Genomic DNA, 16,480 nt, shown 5'->3' with positions numbered 1-16,480 from the left:
GCAGCGCAAGCCCACAGGACCCTGCTGCTTGTCTTTGAGAATGAGTATCCTTCTTGCGAGTGCGAGTAGCATCATGTTCGGCTTCAGCACTGGATATGCGACCAAGTCTCTCACGACGACAGTCTTCGCTTGCTTAGTTGGGATGCTCGATCTCGAAGTCTGTAGCTCAGCCAAGGCCTCCGTTACGAAGCCAAGCTGAAGCTGCAATGATTGCCGTTCCGATTCCTCAGAAATGAACTGATCTATTTGCTGCTGCGAGACACAGAGCACTTGACAACAGGATCGAGCGGGGTCGACGACTTCAAGTTCATAGGCTTCGTCAGAGTCGCCTGCACCAACGCTTGTACTGATCTCGATGCTTTCTTTGGCTGTTGTTTCGTTCGGAGCGTTGGGCTCGGGCTTAGCTCGATAAAGCGAGAAGCGAAGACGCCAAATATCTAAAGGGAAAATCGCAACACCAACTCGTCGCCGCCGCTTTTCTCGGATTCGGTCACGTCTCGCCGCCTTCACAGCGTTCAATCGTTTCCACGCGCCCAGAAGCCAGAGGTGGCGATGCGTCCATTTTACTAAGCGAAGCCACATGCGTTCAATGAAAATTCCTCTCTCTACACGAAGACGACGCAACTCTGACCGGGCGTGGACTCGACGCTGCGTTCGAATGACAACGCGACGTACTCGTTGGTACTCCAGATACGGTTTTCGTCGACGAACGAGACTCTGGAGCGTCGTAGCTGCCTGACGCTCCTCCTTCATTCGTTGTCGCCGCCTCAAGTAAATCCTCCAAGCGACGAAGCCGACCCAACTCGCACGCAGTCGAGTCGCAGCACAATACTTTCGTGCGTACTCTCGCAAGAGCTCTCGCTTACGTTCAAGCCTCCAAGACTCCATTATTTCGTGCCAAGTTGAAGCCAAACACGGCAATTGGACCAGAGTTTCGAAGCACAATCGTCGTAAAGATTCTTGCAAGTGGTCAGGAGCGTTTTCTCCTCGTCGCCACTTCCACATCGCGTGCTGAATGCCAGGCTTGCTTTTGCTGAGATTCGCACCGTTATCGCTGTAGAACTGCTGTGCAAGCCACTCCATGGCACGTGTGAAGCCATCAAAATCCATTTCGTATGAGGTGCCAGACGTAAGATTGCTCGCAAAGAGGAAGGCAGCATCTCCGATACTCAACAACTTCGGTTGGATGTTGGCTTCATACAGAAGTTTACTGAACTTGACGCTGTCCACGCCCGACGCCGGTGGGTGAGATCGACATAGCGTGTCGAAGATCTGGCGCAGAACTGTCGAGTACAAGTCGGTGGAGCGCATCGAAGGTGTCCAGTCAACGCCTTTACTCCAAAACGCAGCTTCGATCGTCTTCTCTGCGCAGTCCAAGGGAACTTTTACGCGAAAGAAGTTGCCTAGTTGGCAATCGGGCGACTGGAAATCGTGCATTGGGTGGCGGACGAAGCGATACAAATCCTCCATCCATTTAGTGGGCAGTGCAAGGACTTCCGATTTGTTGCGTGACTTCCGCGGCATGATGATCCATACGTACGCACCTCTCAGCGTTATAAGGGACTCTAATGAGCATGATTCGTCACGTAAGAAGGCGATGTCGAGTACAGCGACGTGGGAACCATTATTATCTCCCTCGCAGGTCATGCTGTTGATGTGTGTGAAGTGGATAACAGTTGGTTCTTCGACCAAGACGAGACGACATGGCGACGCGAGAGCGTGCTCAATGTCTTGACGGTGTGGCGTCTTCAATACTGCTGTCGTTGGGGTTGTGACGTCAACGAGAGAGTACAGCGGCATCAACCACTCCTTCTTGCTGTTGAATTTCTACGTACAGACATCAAAATAGTTAGAGAGTACCAGCACAATACAATGCAATGCAATGTAAAGCCTACTTTTCGAGGAAGTAGCTGGGGCTGCGGTCCGTACGGCACATTTTCATCTTGGCTGTCCTCTTGCTCCCCACTCTGACAACGTTTCGGCATCTTTGGTGGCGACTTTGGTCGCGTTTTCGCACGCTTGGGTACTCGGAAGAGAACCGTGGAGTCTTGCAGCTGCTGGAAGCACACGAACGCTTGCCAATGACTAAAAATCTCAACAATTGATGAGGAAGGTGACACTTCAAGTGGCTGGCGCATAGAATAAACTTGTGTTGCCGTGGCAGACGAGGTACGTGTAGATGATCCAGGAGCCTCAGCACCCGAAACATATTGAATACGATCGGGTATTCCTGCGTTGACGAGGCTTTGGGCGACTTCAAAGTGGTGACGCCACAGTTGCGAACTGCAGCTATTTCTACGAAGCGCTTTCGCGTGGAAGTTGTTTAAAACTAGCACTGTGAACGGAAGTAGTGTTACCGCAGCAAGATGTTTTTCTTGCGAGACGGCAAGAATTGAGCCTCGGTACATGAACTGGAAATTGACTTGAGCATCGTTGAGTAAGCATGAGGCGATGGGTGGAGTTACTTGGCTACGTAGGTCAGCAACTGTAGTTCTCAATGCAATCCAGATATTCCCGATGCCTAGCAATGAAAGCTGCGAGGTAGAATTAGTCGATACCACGTCAAGCTTCAAAGTAAACACAGGTGAACGTTGCTGCAATCTCTCGACGTAAGAGAGTTCTTGAGCCGGTCGTTCAAATGCATGCTCGTGCAATCCTAGTTGAAGCAGCAGGGACTGCTGAGCAAGCGGTGTCATGTAGCACAGCGCTATCGGGTAAGTCACGTTTGGCGATTGAGTCTCAATCGCACGAGGACGTTTCCACCATGACGCATCGTTCGCGGAGTAGAAGTGTCGTCCAGTGCGAATGCGTTCAAGGCAATAAGTCGACCACTCGCCGAGTGAATCAGAAGAATTAACCACATGCGAACTCGGGTACATTGGAAACCGAACGTGATAAAGCAGGAAACGACCACCAATCTTGATACCCACACGTCTAGAAGACCGTAAACATCGATTGTGTGCTAGTTTCAATCCCGCATTATCTTTTGTGCATGTAACCTTGGTTGGAGAGGTTTTACTCGAGCCATTATTTTGTGAAGAGAAGTTGGTGCTGGAATGCGGTACTTTGTCTTCGAATTCGGCGGAGGAGACTTGGATACGAAGTCTAAGCCTAGGCAATACGGAGCAGCAAAGACAGAACACCACCCAAGCACCGAGTGACGCTGCGATCGTGCTGACTTGTGCCACTCGCTTAAGTTGCCAACAGGCTTGAGAGCGGGAGCTTTCCTCTTTTGTAAAAAGGATGAAAGGCACGAGCTCCGTGCATCCATAGTGAGCCTGAACGACTGACAGTGACTTTGACCCAGTCTCCAGTTGCCAGGCTCGCTTTCGCATTTTTCTCCAGATTTTGGTTGTATTTTCCAGCAGATTAATTCGCAGTATTGGCCATGGTGGAGCACGAAGATCGAGAGTTGTGTGTTCTGGTGCAAGCGAGAGAAGCAAACAGTGCGTGACTGCCGCGATACGACCGATCAGTTCATGAGGCTCCACCGGGAAGCTGGCCAACGCAGTTAGATCGTCAACACTGAGTCGCTCAAAGTCTCGACGTAGTGCCGCAACATCAAACTTGGACAATGCAAATGCCGCCGAAGACGCTGTAGAGACATCGATCGAGTCTTCTGTTCCCATGCATCTACACTGCACCTGGCCTGGCCTTCGCGAACAAACTATTCCTGCCCGACGCAATTAAGGTAACGAAAGCGTATAGCGATGTATTAAAAGGCTTGTTATCATCTATTTGATTTTAATAGAATGCTGTTAATAGCGAGCGACAAGCTCTTTAAATTCTTTTAAAAGGAGGTCGAGATGAAAAGAGTGTCATCGTCAATGGCCAAACCCACACGAGAATCCGTCGTGACGAGCATCGTGTCCTCCGCGGTGTAAAAGTACTCAGCCGAGTTCAAATCCGTGGATTTGCTATCTGGAGCCACCACTGTCCCCGAAGTCGTGGCGTAGTGCATCACGCCAGCACTAAGACCGTCGACTTCAGCGTTGCCTTGCATAGCAATACTTGACTTGCCATTAGAAGTCGACTGGACGATACCGATGGGGCTTCCGAATGTTTCGATCACTGCGAAATTCTGATGCAAAATGTCGTCGCGCTTGCCCACATAGGCGGTGACGAACCCATCAGCCCCCACAGGCAGCATGTCGTGCACAATGGACTTGTACTTGCTGTTGGAATTTGAAAAGAACAGCGTAAAGGTTGACGGTGCGACTGGAAGCACCGGTGTGAGCTCATTTAGAGATAGAGTCGAAGGCGAGAAGCTGAGAACGCGAACACTAAGCCTGCCATTCAGCGTTGGATTGAGGAAGCTTACGGCCAGGCGGTTACCCGTCAAGACTCGCGGTCGGGGCGTGGTGAATGAGCTGTAAAAGACAAAATCTCCACTAACCTCCGGGAAGACGTAGCTGCTGCGGAAGTGCATGGTTTTGTCGGAGGATACGCTCAGGGTAGCCACTGTCAACGCGTTGTTGTTTGCTTTATCGTGGAAAACGATAGCCATGGCGTTATCGCTAAGAGCCACCGATTCCGGATAGTGACTCGGCCGGTACGCAGTGTTACAGACACTCGTGAACGCCGACTGCGCATTGCTCGCAAACGTGGCGGAGCTAACGCATAGTCCACTAAGATCGGCATTTGTCTTGGTTGTACTAGAAAAGGTGTTAAGCTGTGTGTAGTACGGAATGACAAACCCAGAATCCGCTCCAAGGCCCTTTAGAGCCAGTGGAGCTCCAAATTGGTTCTCGATGTCGGCATCGTTCTTGACACCGAAGGTTTTAGCCGCTGTTGACAAAGTGATCGTGCCATCAGATCCGACAGTCCCCACTCGAGCACTTTGCCAGTATCCCGAGGCATCGTATTTCTCGTAATATGCCACGACGAAGGAGGAGCTGGAGAGAAGGGCGATAAAGTTGGTGACGGAACCTTTCGTGATTTCCTTGGCCTTGGCCTGGTTAGCCGTGACAGAACCGGCAGCACCATCAAGCGTGGCAGGGAATACCGACACCACATAATCTGTGTCAACAGTGAGGACAGTCATCAACGTGTCTGAAAGCGTGGCCAGACCACGGACGTTGTTCGCCACTACAATCGCCTCCCCTGCTTCGAGTGACTTGCTACTGGCATTGTACGACAAGGTCGTGATAGCTGAGTCGGTAGTGCTACTTGAGCCGACGGTTTTGGTGCGGACATAGCTCATCACGTTCGTGGAGTAGTAAGCGTTGGACGTCCCCATCGGAGCAAAGTAGACGTAGAGTATGTCAGCAAGGTCAGTTCCAAGTGTAAACTTATTCAGATAAGCGGTAGTTCCGGCGCCAGCGCGTATGACGTTGTTGGTGTTGAAGCTGACAGCGTCACCTACAGAAGGGGTTGACCCGTCAGTTGCGGAGAGCTGGTTGGTGCTGAAGCGAGTCACCGCTCGTAGACTTCCCTTGGTCACCGGCCGGTCGGCAAAGTGCAGTGCCCACAAAGCTGCTAGGTTGAGGATGACGAAGATGAAGCCGACACTGCAGAGGATAACATTCTTGGTGCAGCAACCTCCTGTCTTAGGTATACCCATCTTGACTTGTGATGCGTCGACGCCTTCAGTACCCATTTCGACGCAACGAGAGACGCAGCAAGATATGATAGAACAGCAAGAGTACCTTGAGCTGGAAGAGGGAGAAAAACAAACTGACGATGATTGCCGAAGGAGAAATTTCGAGAGGTGTTACGCCGAGTGTTGACCGAGATAGAAAAGCTCCTTCCTCCCGAATTAGTCATCACGACGGCAGCAATTCACAACACTGCTGCCAGTTTTCAGCTAAGACAAGGCATGCGACGAGGAGGAAGGCGCTCCTCTGTCGCCATTCATTGGGTCGTCGCTCCGTCTTCCCAAAAACAAATGAAGTGAATTGAGCACTTCAACTTGGAGCTTACGAATACCAAGTAAGTTTCCACCCCCAAACATAATGTGTTATTTTGCTCCCTTTAAAATTCTATCTTTAAAATCGGTGAGCGTACCGGTATCCCGATAATTCAATGTAAATAATGTGGGTCACACAATGTTGCACGAGAGGCTCATAACGTTCATTCCAAAGGAAGACGACCAAGTCAAGCAGCTCTAATGGTCCTCGGCAAGTTCATTCGTCACTACCTGGACCGCGAGCCCATGGTGGTGCTATCGTGCGCCATCGGCGCCGTGGGCGTGACTCTCCCGCTGGTCGTAGTGCCCATTCGTCGATCCATGGGCCTTCCCACAGACCAGTACGACGGCCCCATCATTCCCGATTACATCAAGAAGTCGCGCGGCCACTTGGCAACACCCGAGCCCGTCACGGCGGCATAAATTCAAGAGACAAGTTGCACCTGTCAATACAAACACCAGGATGTTCGACACACGTGCTTCTCAAAGTTTGGCTGATGTAGAATGGCAGGTAATATATTCACGATGAAAGACCTCGTCTACTTCACAAAATTATAAATCCTTAGTGTGGACAGGTTCCTGTTCAGTGATACTACGTCATATCCTTCATGGCGCTACAGCTTTTACTGTCGCCGAATAGAATTGCGTGTTGTAGGACCTGGCTGCTTCCAGATTTCGTTCAACACGCTCATTAAAGGCGGCTTCGATTTCGATAGTAGCAGCTTGCTGCATGAAAGCTGCCGCGTTGAGTCGCACTGCTTCTTGTTGCTGAAAGTGGCGTAATGTTGACAAGATACCATTCTCCACGAACGCGTGCGCTAAGAACGCAACCGTCCCGACCATATAATTCTCTTCGAACGCGTCTTTAATGTAACTCGGTGAGTCCAGAAGGTCGACACTGACCACGGCATCAACAGGAGTGTCAATAGAAACGCTGGTGGACGTTGCAGGACGAGAACAGGTAGGTAGCGAATCCTCAGTGGCCTTCAAAATCGTTGCACAGCTCATACCCAATCGAATCACGTTCGTCTTGGAAAGGATCTGCCTGAGAAAGTCCTGATCATCAAATAGAGAGGAAATGTCTTGATGAGCATCGTTTTCACTGGACCATTCGTCTAGTGATACTGCGAGACGATGGAGATCATCAGCCCGCAGTAGTATTTCGGCACTACTGGTACTCGATTCTATTTCTCTGGCGTAGATGAATAGACTGGAGGCTGACTCTAACGCAACCATCTCGACAACAGTGCAATTACCACAAACTTGAATTGTCTCGGAGTAAACGACCCGCTTCTCATATCCTTCAGCGTCAGTTAAATCCAGATAAAAGGTTAGTCTCGAGTCACAACGTACTCGAGTGATGATCCAGTCTGCCCATTTCGGGGTCATCACCGGCAAATCTCGACGAAGCAACTTGGAATTATCGAGATCGAAATTGTTGAGAGCAACAATTCTTTCGTCAGGTTCTCCTTCAATGTGGCAAGTTATGTGAGCTGCACCCTTGCAGCTGAGTAGGACAGTGACGAGGACATTCCTCCCTCCTACACTTCGTAGATCCTTTCCTAGTGTTTTGTAGACCAATACATCCGATTTAGAAGCGCGACTCACAGCTCGATGGTCGATACGTGGGTTTGTAGAAGCTGCTTTAACAATCTCTCGAAGCCAAGTCAGCTTAGGACCTTCAGTCTGCAAAAATGGTTCGTAGCACGCCGATAAATCCAGTGTTTTAGTCAGCAAAGCTTCTTCATTCCCTGTCGTTTCTGTCCTCAACCCTTCACCAGCGTCAACATCTCGACCTTCGTCCTCTATTGTGGCCAAATCCCCTTCATCACTAAGTGAAACAGCTATGTAGTCGCCTAAGGTGGGAGATCTGGTGCTTACACCTTCCTGGTTACAATTGCCGTAAACTACTTCATTCTCCTCATCCAGCTGGACACGGTTCTCTTCATTTTCGGGTTGTGAGACAGAAGCCCTGCCATCCTCCAAGTTCTCCGCAACACTTTTGCTCTCAATGAACGCAGCTTGTTTCTTCGTCTTTCTTTTGGCGGAAGTGATTCTCGCCCCCGCGCCTCGCCTCCGTTCAAAGAGCGGTTCAATTGCCATCCTTAGCTCCATTGCTTGGCTGTACCTGTAAATGTCCACATCTGTCCGCGACGAGAGCCCAGTCGGAGGTTGAGGACGTAAACATTTCGTTGATTCCTCGTCCTCTCTACTTTTTGGTCTCTGCGGCTGGACTGGTATCTCCGAAGGCAGCGTAGCAGCTGTCGTAGCCGATTCCGCACTCTCCTTCAGCTTGTTTGAGGCGTGTGCGATCATGTAAGACCTTGGCGAGGATGTCAGCACCGGTTCGAGCTGGTGGGTAGCCGGTAGCGGGAACATGTTCTTTAAGACGCCATCACGAGCCTTCGATCGAGGCGAAGGGAGCGGCCGTCGAGGTGCCACCAAATACTGCAGGGGATCCATTTATCTGAAGTTGAAGTGACTAAATTTTGAAGAAAACATTCACCAAATCACAAACTGGACTAAATTTAGATACCACGTCAGCAACGGAAATGCTCAGACTTCACTACGCTTTTTTTGCGCCGACGTGACGATCAATATTAAGCAATGAGCTCTCCGCCTGTATATGTGCCAACGCAGGTGCGCGACGCGTGGTTCCAGAAGCTCCGCTCGTCCGTGGCCAATAAGGGATGCTTCGATTGCAACAAGCGCCACCCGACGTGGGCTACGGTCACGTACGGCGTCTTTATCTGCTTGGACTGCTCGGGATACCACCGCCGTTTGGGTGTCCATCTGTCATTTGTGCGCTCCATCGACATGGACGAGTGGACTGAGGATCAGCTCAAGACCATGAGCGAAGGAGGGAACGCCGAGGCTCGCAAGTTCTTTAAGCAATATGGCGCCGCAGAGATGACGAGTGTACGGTGATACACTTGAGCAATTAAAAAAGGATTTAAAGATATTAATGGAGTTGTGTGTGCAGATTGAGGCCAAATACAACTCCAAGGCGGCACAGATGTTCAAGATCGCATTGGCTAAGAAGGCTAAGGCGTCCACGCTGCAGATTGTCGCCCCAGTAACGGAAGAGGTTCGAATTGGCTATCAATTACTTACCAAGTTGGGACAATTAGGACTGATAGGTGGTTCTTCATTGCTGCAGGACACTCGTGACCATGATATTGATGGTCTAGAGGCATTAGTGAAGCACGTGGAGATCAAGAGTGAGACGAATAACGCTGCTGCAGTGCATGGGCACTTGAAGCGTGAAGTTCCTGCTGCAACTCCAGCTGTGAAGAAGCCGTCACCGGTTTTATCGACTGCTACTCAACCGTCAGGTTTGCTGAGTGTTAACCGCCCGGTAGTGCTGCTAGGAGCAAAGTCCGGTGAAGTGATGACACCTGCTACGAAATTGAACAAGGTAAAAGCTCGATGTAGGCTGTAATGTGCTGGCAGTGCGCTAATCGTCGAGGCTTTGTGTCTTGAACCCGAAGTCCACTCGAGTTGGAGCCACGAAATTGTCTACAGGAGGCAAGACGACACGCCTCGGTGCGACTAAACTCGCAACCGGTGATGATTTCGACTTTGACGACATCCCGTTCGAGGTGCGTCCTGAATTGTAGTGTGTTGCCTAGTGGCCGCATGTCTTTGAATTAATTTAGGCTCATTATTCATGTAGAATCCACCGCCGCCTCCTCCTAGTGCTGAAGAGCTCTCAACAGAGAAACAGATAAAGGATGACGAGGCCTTGGCACGGGCATTGCAGGAGGACGAAGAGTAAGCTCCTCCGTTTTCCACAACGTTGGCTTCATATCTAACACGCTTGAATGTTGCTCAGGGAGCGCACATCAGCGGCAGCACCGGCGCCGGCAACGTATCAGCCCGCTCCGGTTCAAACGCAGACGTTGGACAAATACAAGAACGCCAAGTCTATTTCGTCCGACAACTTTTTCGGTGGTGAGGCGGCGCAGGCAGATAGCTCGAAGCTGGCAAGATTCCAGGGCTCTCAGTCGATCTCGAGCGATGCTTTCTATGGCAACAACTCTCGTGGTCGATCGGCGTCCGGAGAGCGTAAGTTGGTCATGTTATTACTGCTTAAAGTTGTTGTGAATAGCTTCTAACGACCGATTTTGCTGCAGTGACGGACGAAGCTGCCTACCAGTTGCAGCTGATGAAGGACAACATGACCAACAAGGCGGCCAAGGTAATAAATAGCTCGGACACTATTCTTGTTGTTGCCACTTTATATGCTCTTACAAACGGTGCCATTGTTAACTTCGACAGCTGAAAAACATGACGAGCGGATTTTTCAACGACCTGCAGACTCGCTACTCATAGGCAGCAACGACGACCAGCATCCGTCGAGCTGTACATGTAGTCATATTGGATCGATCCACGTGGCAGCTCTTAAGAACCTGCGCACAGTTAATATAGCCGGAAAGGTGGTGACAATATATTTCTACACTTGGAAGATGTATTAATAAGCCAAACGAAAATATAACACGTACCTCTTTAATCCGATACTGTTGTCTTCAACTACTTGAACGAAGTACTTTGGTCCTTTACAAATCAATACTGAACCTCCCAAAACTAGTGCATTTCGAACACGCGTCGCTTCCAGCCGCCACTTTTGGATATCCGACTATCTGCCGTTTAAAGCTCCGGAAATGTTGACCAAGCATGTCATGTTGCTGGCACTTGTGGCGCTCGTGCTGGGGAATGCCCCATACGTTCAGGCCGACAACAAAGAGTGCGAAGGTCCGTACTCCGATCGAAACTGCCAAAATTGACGCCATGTCTGACTCAATGCTGCTGCTGTGGACAGTGTGTGTCAAGGTGATCGATGACTTAAAGGCGACGTACGCACAGCTTCAGGAGGAGAACCCCAAGGGAAAGACGCAGGCGTTGGCTGAGAAGGCTGTAACCAAACTTTGTGGCAAGAAGCTCAGCACGAAGGATAACAAGCTGGTACGGGATTGCAACGCTGGTGAAAACTAACGGAGGCTAACGATTATTCAATTGGGCAGTGCTACAACCTGGAGCCGCTGAAGAAGGATGTGGCTCGCCAGGTTACGTTCAAGAAGGATACACTCAAGATCTGCAAGTCTCTTGAAAAGAAGAATCCCGACTTCTGCTCAATGCGATACCGTACGTGGCGAGTTGCTATCCTTGGGCCCGCGTTCGAGTGACTAACTGGTTCTTTCGTGTGATCTTTTTTTTTTACGTGCAGCCGTCAAGACGGATGCTAACACAGACTACTCTAAGATGCGCGTGAAGCAGCTGCGGAAGATCCTGGCAGAGCGCGGCGTTGAGTGCGTCGGCTGCGTCGAGAAGTCCGATTTCATCGCCAAGATCAAGGACACCGAGTCGTTGCACACGGAACTGTAGACAATTGAGGCACAGCGTGTTAAGTCGAGCAAAGCTTTTTGCACAGCCCGCGCGTAATGCCTTTTGAATCAATAAAAAGCCATCAAACTACCCAACAACTGATCACTGGTGATCACTTTGAGCTGATACCAATTTGAAAAAAAGAAGCTCTTACTAATAGTTTAAATTAGCGACGATAAGGCAGTTTGCTACGTCTGAATCCAGCGCTTGTGTTCTTTCGTGGCAATTTTTCTTCGAGGATGTAGCGCTGGACGTGTCGTGCAGTTGGTCTGCGTTGTTGCAACTCCACCCACAGTGAGCAGCATCAATTGTCTCTGCTTACAGACCGAGCTGTGCCGTACGAAGGATCTGAATGACGGACGATCCCACAAGCACGAATAGGAAGAAACCCATCAAGATAGGACCGACACTATATCCTTTGTCCTCCTGAAAGCGGCAAGCCACGTCAGTACAAACGATTACTACAACACCAACACCTGAGACTGTTGTGCGCACCTTTTGAGGCTGAGAGACCTGTCCACGCTTGGTGATGTTAGCTAGGTGCTTCTCGGAGCGTAGACGCATCTTCGCGGGTGCGGCCATGGCGACTACGGATAGGGTTACTGAAGGCGGTTTGATGAGGATCTGGAAATGGTCGTGGTGCTACCGGAATGTCGTCTTCACGCTTGATTTTGACGAATCAGAGAGCACGCCACGTGTCTAGCCTGCTTCTCTGATTTTATGTTCAAAACACCAATTTAGGTGAGCCACATGATTTGATCCTTGCTACGCTGAAATGCAAATTTAAAGAGCTTTAGCAGGTATTATAGCAGTACTGCCAGGCAGTCTACAACTTACTGACGAGCGTTAATCTCGCTGGCCAGTCTGTTCTCAAGCAGCATGTGGCTCTCGGGCGCCAGACCCACACAGGCGCGGAAGATGTTGATCATACACTCACGCTGGGCGAAGAGCGCATTGACCACAGGTGTGCCACGAGGCACGAGAGGAGCCTTGAGCATGTAGCTGAGGATAGAGAGAACGGAATGCATGTGCTCGTACTCGGCAGCGCCCTCCTTCTTGAGCGTAATGCGCTCCGCGAGTTCGCACACGAGCACCAGGTCTAGGATCAGAGGAGATGCCAGCAGCGAGTCCTCGCACGTGTTGTGCATGGAGATGGTATTGTTGCCATTCATGAAAATCTTGGACGTGTACTCATCCAGGGCGCGCTTACTGTCGCCCACGAAAGGCACGTACTTGATGACCACAACGTGATCCGGGTGCTCGTTCTCCTTATAAAGCAGACGGTTGGAGGCCACCATGTCGTCGACGACGTTCGACTTGGAGATCTCCTTGGAGCGGAATTGTTGCGGTGCCGACAGGTTCTTGCCGTCGTTGTTGCCCAGGTGGTTGTAGCTCACAATAGACGTGGGCTTGATACCAGCCGACACAAGGAAGTCCACGAGCACAGACTTAATCTTGGTCTGACCAGACTTGAAATCATCTCCACCCACGAACACCTTCTTCTCCTCAGCCAGGTCCAGCACACCAGGCACGAACGTGTTCTGCGGACTACCGTTAATGTACGAGCAGCCCTCGAGGATGGAGGCAACCGCGAAGATGGTGGAGGGCGACAGCTCAGCCTCACCGGCCTTGATGGACTCAAGCAGGTTGGCTGATGTGTCGTTCACGCCCTCAACAATGTCAGAGAAACGCTCCGTGTTGGCAGACCAGAGAACGATGACCTTATCCAGGCTGTTGCTCTGCTTGAAGTCACGGATCTGCTGACGCACAGCGTCCAAGTTTTCCTGCTTTGAGCCCTTGAGCAAGTTGTCAGCGCGGTCGGCCTGGTTGGCGGCGATGAAGTCCGGGTAGTAAATCGACGGCAGCGGCTTGATCTTCTCAAGGTGCGGCACGAGCTGACGCTGCAGATCGTGGTCCAGCACCATAGCGCGCTTCATGGCCTCAGCCATGTTAAGAGACGAGATGTCCCAACCTCCGATGACTAGTTCATTGGGCGAGACCATGGGCAGCAAGTTGTGGAACGGGATGTAGACTCCCTCACCGTTGGCGTTGGTGCCGAGACGCACTGTCGAGGCCTGCGTGACGGAACCGAAGTAGTTGGGCTCCTGCACACCCTCCTTGGTGTTCCACGTGATGTGATGCTTGTTGGCGATAATACTGGCCACAAGCGTGGATCCATTGTTACCACCAAGACCCACGATCATAACACCGAGCTTGGGGATCTTGCGCTGCGTCTTAAACGTGAACTTCTCGTCCACAGGAGTAGCCACCGTGCCCTCCACACGCGTGGTGGTATACGTGTACTGCGACGTGATCTCGTCGTCAGTGTACACGACGTTCTTACTGTTGACCGTGAACGGCTCGCGGAAGAAATCGGAAGAGGCCATTACTGATGACGTGGAGGTTGGGAGCAGAGAGCTTGGGCTGCACGAGGCGGATTCGAGAGTGTGTTGGATATCGCCCAGAATTAGAGGCTGACGCCGTTTAACCCTGTCAAACATGATTCCGATTTAGCAACCGTCGCGCAGAAAGGGCACTCAAAAACTATAAATAGGGTAGTCACTACCCTATTTATAGACTACCGTAGTGTGAGGCTGAATCTTAACTTCGTTTGCCCCAAAGACTGCGAGTGGCCTCCTGGCGCTGCTGTTATTTGCTTGTCAGAGAGGCGTCTATATCGTCAAAGACTTAGTCTGCGGCGATGAGGTGACGGAGTAGTGTCGCCGGACCCGCAACGATTTTAGGAGCAGTACCGTATGCAGCAAAGCGTAATTCCTGTCTGCACACTGCCAACGAACGAGACGTGCTTTTTGTCTGCGGCTACTCTCGCGGTGCGAACTACATGTGTAGGCGAGATGCTCGGATCTCGTCATGCTAAACTGAAGTAGAGAGCAGAACTGCCGGCAGCACCACCGAGTCTGCTGGCCAGGTGTGCAAATCGTGTTAGCATGCTCACAGATTCTGGTGCTGTACTGGTACTGTACCGGTAATATGAAGCGGCTAAAAGTGTCTGCCCAGCGACAACTAAAAAAAGACTAATTATAAGTTATTACCCTCTCTCTCTCGCATCTCAAACATGGGGATGCCATGTAAAACTGGGTATAAGCCGTATCACACACATGATCTTGCTTCGTCTCCGCCCAGCACGTGCCAGCACAGACCGAGAAATAGAGCACAATCGCGATCTGCAACAGCGCCGGTCATAATCGTGAACTCTAAAAAACAGCACGTGGAAGTGCCACGAGTGATGTCATCGGCAGCTTCATAAAACTCCACCGCGCGATCAGAGTTCGCTGGCCAGCATTGGCAATCTATGGAGCACCGCAGCAAGCATTGCAAGACCCACATGGATGGACTGTACGCCGCGATACCTGTGTCAGCACGGAGCTTGGTACATGTAGCTGTGCTCCGCTGAGCTTCGCAATGGACATCGATCACGATTTTACCCTTTTAACTGTAGATCTCAGTCCACTGCGTTACAGTCCGTGCTCTTTGCAGCGATCCCCCAGCCCCGTTCTGAATCACGTACGAATCGTACGACGATTGCTGTTTGCTCTTTGGCGTCCTACATCATGCATGCTCGACACAGAAGGGTGAAGAGACTCTCCAAGAGTAGCCAACAAGACAGCAGCAGGTAGTCTTTAATTTAACAACGCTTGATTACAACAGGTTGGTCGAGCCTTCCCCGAACCAAATTACAAAATGTAATGACTGCCGATCGCTAGATACTGTAGTTCAATAAGCCAAAATGCTGGTAGTTCGCAAAAAAAGCACAGTTTGACCCAAAACCGGCGCATTTACCAGCATTCTACAGAATCGGGATCGCTTATGTCTGTTCGTGCGAGCCATCATTCCGGAGTAAAAAAATGTGCACTGGACAAGATATTTGTGAATTCCGACCAAATTTGCCGTTTTGGTCCTACCGTACATATATTCACTGAATCTCTTACAAAATTTTCTGTTAAAAAGGATAAATTCCAATTTGCCTAGCCCCACATGTACTCCAAATATGTATGTTTAACTTGATTTTTGTAAGGTAGGTGGGCGCTCATATAATGGTCGCGATGTTAATATTGACCACTTATATTTTCCAAATCAGTGTAAGCAGGTGTACTGAGCGCTCACCAACTTCGCATGTTCATGATTAACATGCATATTAACGTTATGAGCACGTTCTCGAGCACGTCCTTCCTTTAGGGAGATATGCTCGAGCACATAGCTACCATCTCTTTGCCCAGGTCATCTAAAAATCGGCCAAGCAAATGAATGCGCTTACAAAGGACGTAGCGTGCCAAACAAATGGAGCAACAGCATACACACTGATAATAAAAAACAGTCGCGACGACAGCACTTTGCAGCAAGGTGAAACCTCTACAAAATAAGGGGCTACCGCAGACGTAAGGCTCGCGTCTCTATTGCGCTTGGAGTTGATCAGTAGGCTTAACATGTTACATGACATGCTGATGTAGATTGCTTGGCGAAATACTCGGTCTAAGAACAGCAAAGCTGTACCCTCACCATCAATTGTGTTCGACACCGCAGCTAAATGAGCCATCTTGCTCAATCGGTCTAACAAGACCACAATACCCGTGTTTCCTGCCTTATCCTTGGGAAGGCCAAACACAAAGTCCATACTCATGGACTGCCAGCATTCCTTGGGGGCAGGCAAACTCACTAACGGCGCTGCCGTACTCGGCGCGGACTTCGTCCATTGACACGTCTCACGCGTGCGTACATAGGTACCGACCCACTTATACATCTTGGGCCACCAGTACATCGAGCTCACCGAGCCATAGGTCTTCTCCCGACCTAAGTACCCGCCCACGGGGTATCTTGAACCTCATAGAGAATTCGATACTTCCGACCCTCATCATGAGGAACGACTACACGAGGTTTATCCGCAGAGTCGGTGCTGTAGTACAGCAGGCCGCTATCGAGCGAGTATCGTTGCAGCCTCGCGCGTAAGCGCCCAGACAATTCCTTGTCAGAGTCTTTAGACTCTTCGCTCCCAAGAGCTCGTACCAGCGCTACGCACATGTCGTCCTGTGCATACGCTCCGCGTATCAAGTCAGGCACTGACGACGTCACTGTCGTGGCATGGGTTAATTCGCAGTCCAGCCTGCGCGAGAGCACACCGCCCACAACATTAAGCCGCCCCGGCTTGTACTTCACCCCGAAACTGTACTC

The 16,480-nt window shown here is 50.6% G+C and overlaps 9 protein-coding genes across 9 annotated transcripts; 3 read left to right on the top strand and 6 right to left on the bottom strand.

The window, feature by feature from the left end:
* Positions 1-437: 437 nt before the first annotated feature.
* PITG_01708 (uncharacterized protein) lies at positions 438-1,311 on the bottom strand (the record flags this gene model as incomplete). The annotated part of the gene is made up of 2 exons (XM_002908282.1): positions 438-461; positions 511-1,311. The coding sequence occupies 2 exons, from the start codon at positions 1,309-1,311 to the stop codon at positions 438-440; spliced, it is 825 nt and encodes a 274-aa protein (XP_002908328.1).
* A 1,800-nt stretch (positions 1,312-3,111) lies between these two features.
* PITG_01707 (uncharacterized protein) lies at positions 3,112-3,629 on the bottom strand (the record flags this gene model as incomplete). The annotated part of the gene is made up of 2 exons (XM_002908281.1): positions 3,112-3,187; positions 3,298-3,629. 2 exons carry the CDS (start codon positions 3,627-3,629, stop codon positions 3,112-3,114), a joined length of 408 nt encoding a protein of 135 aa, XP_002908327.1.
* Positions 3,630-3,790: 161 nt separating this feature from the next.
* Positions 3,791-5,599, bottom strand: PITG_01706 (uncharacterized protein; the record flags this gene model as incomplete). Its single annotated transcript, XM_002908280.1, has 1 exon — positions 3,791-5,599. The coding sequence occupies one exon, from the start codon at positions 5,597-5,599 to the stop codon at positions 3,791-3,793; it is 1,809 nt and encodes a 602-aa protein (XP_002908326.1).
* A 487-nt stretch (positions 5,600-6,086) lies between these two features.
* On the top strand, positions 6,087-6,448 carry PITG_01705 (uncharacterized protein; the record flags this gene model as incomplete). The annotated part of the gene is made up of 1 exon (XM_002908279.1): positions 6,087-6,448. One exon carries the CDS (start codon positions 6,110-6,112, stop codon positions 6,329-6,331), a length of 222 nt encoding a protein of 73 aa, XP_002908325.1.
* A 1,064-nt stretch (positions 6,449-7,512) lies between these two features.
* On the bottom strand, positions 7,513-8,224 carry PITG_01704 (uncharacterized protein; the record flags this gene model as incomplete). The annotated part of the gene is made up of 2 exons (XM_002908278.1): positions 7,513-7,551; positions 7,790-8,224. 2 exons carry the CDS (start codon positions 8,222-8,224, stop codon positions 7,513-7,515), a joined length of 474 nt encoding a protein of 157 aa, XP_002908324.1.
* A 257-nt stretch (positions 8,225-8,481) lies between these two features.
* PITG_01703 (ADP-ribosylation factor GTPase-activating protein, putative) lies at positions 8,482-10,359 on the top strand (the record flags this gene model as incomplete). Its single annotated transcript, XM_002908277.1, has 8 exons — positions 8,482-8,827; positions 8,892-8,996; positions 9,069-9,326; positions 9,400-9,510; positions 9,585-9,682; positions 9,744-9,976; positions 10,045-10,109; positions 10,190-10,359. The coding sequence occupies 8 exons, from the start codon at positions 8,516-8,518 to the stop codon at positions 10,241-10,243; spliced, it is 1,236 nt and encodes a 411-aa protein (XP_002908323.1).
* Positions 10,360-10,542: 183 nt separating this feature from the next.
* PITG_01702 (uncharacterized protein) lies at positions 10,543-11,388 on the top strand (the record flags this gene model as incomplete). Its single annotated transcript, XM_002908276.1, has 4 exons — positions 10,543-10,663; positions 10,731-10,873; positions 10,933-11,053; positions 11,136-11,388. The coding sequence occupies 4 exons, from the start codon at positions 10,573-10,575 to the stop codon at positions 11,291-11,293; spliced, it is 513 nt and encodes a 170-aa protein (XP_002908322.1).
* Positions 11,389-11,425: 37 nt separating this feature from the next.
* On the bottom strand, positions 11,426-11,912 carry PITG_01701 (uncharacterized protein; the record flags this gene model as incomplete). Its single annotated transcript, XM_002908275.1, has 2 exons — positions 11,426-11,719; positions 11,789-11,912. 2 exons carry the CDS (start codon positions 11,873-11,875, stop codon positions 11,612-11,614), a joined length of 195 nt encoding a protein of 64 aa, XP_002908321.1.
* A 147-nt stretch (positions 11,913-12,059) lies between these two features.
* On the bottom strand, positions 12,060-16,070 carry PITG_01700 (inositol-3-phosphate synthase, putative; the record flags this gene model as incomplete). Its single annotated transcript, XM_002908274.1, has 6 exons — positions 12,060-13,783; positions 14,278-14,317; positions 14,409-14,478; positions 14,823-14,858; positions 15,517-15,536; positions 15,812-16,070. The coding sequence occupies 6 exons, from the start codon at positions 16,068-16,070 to the stop codon at positions 12,127-12,129; spliced, it is 2,082 nt and encodes a 693-aa protein (XP_002908320.1).
* Between the last annotated feature and the right edge of the window lie 410 nt (positions 16,071-16,480).

This window comes from Phytophthora infestans, genomic scaffold (genome assembly GCF_000142945.1).
Source record: "Phytophthora infestans T30-4 supercont1.2 genomic scaffold, whole genome shotgun sequence".
NCBI classification, from domain to species: domain Eukaryota; phylum Oomycota; class Peronosporomycetes; order Peronosporales; family Peronosporaceae; genus Phytophthora; species Phytophthora infestans.
Note: the sequence above shows the minus strand (reverse complement) of the source record. Positions and strands in the feature narration are given on the sequence as shown.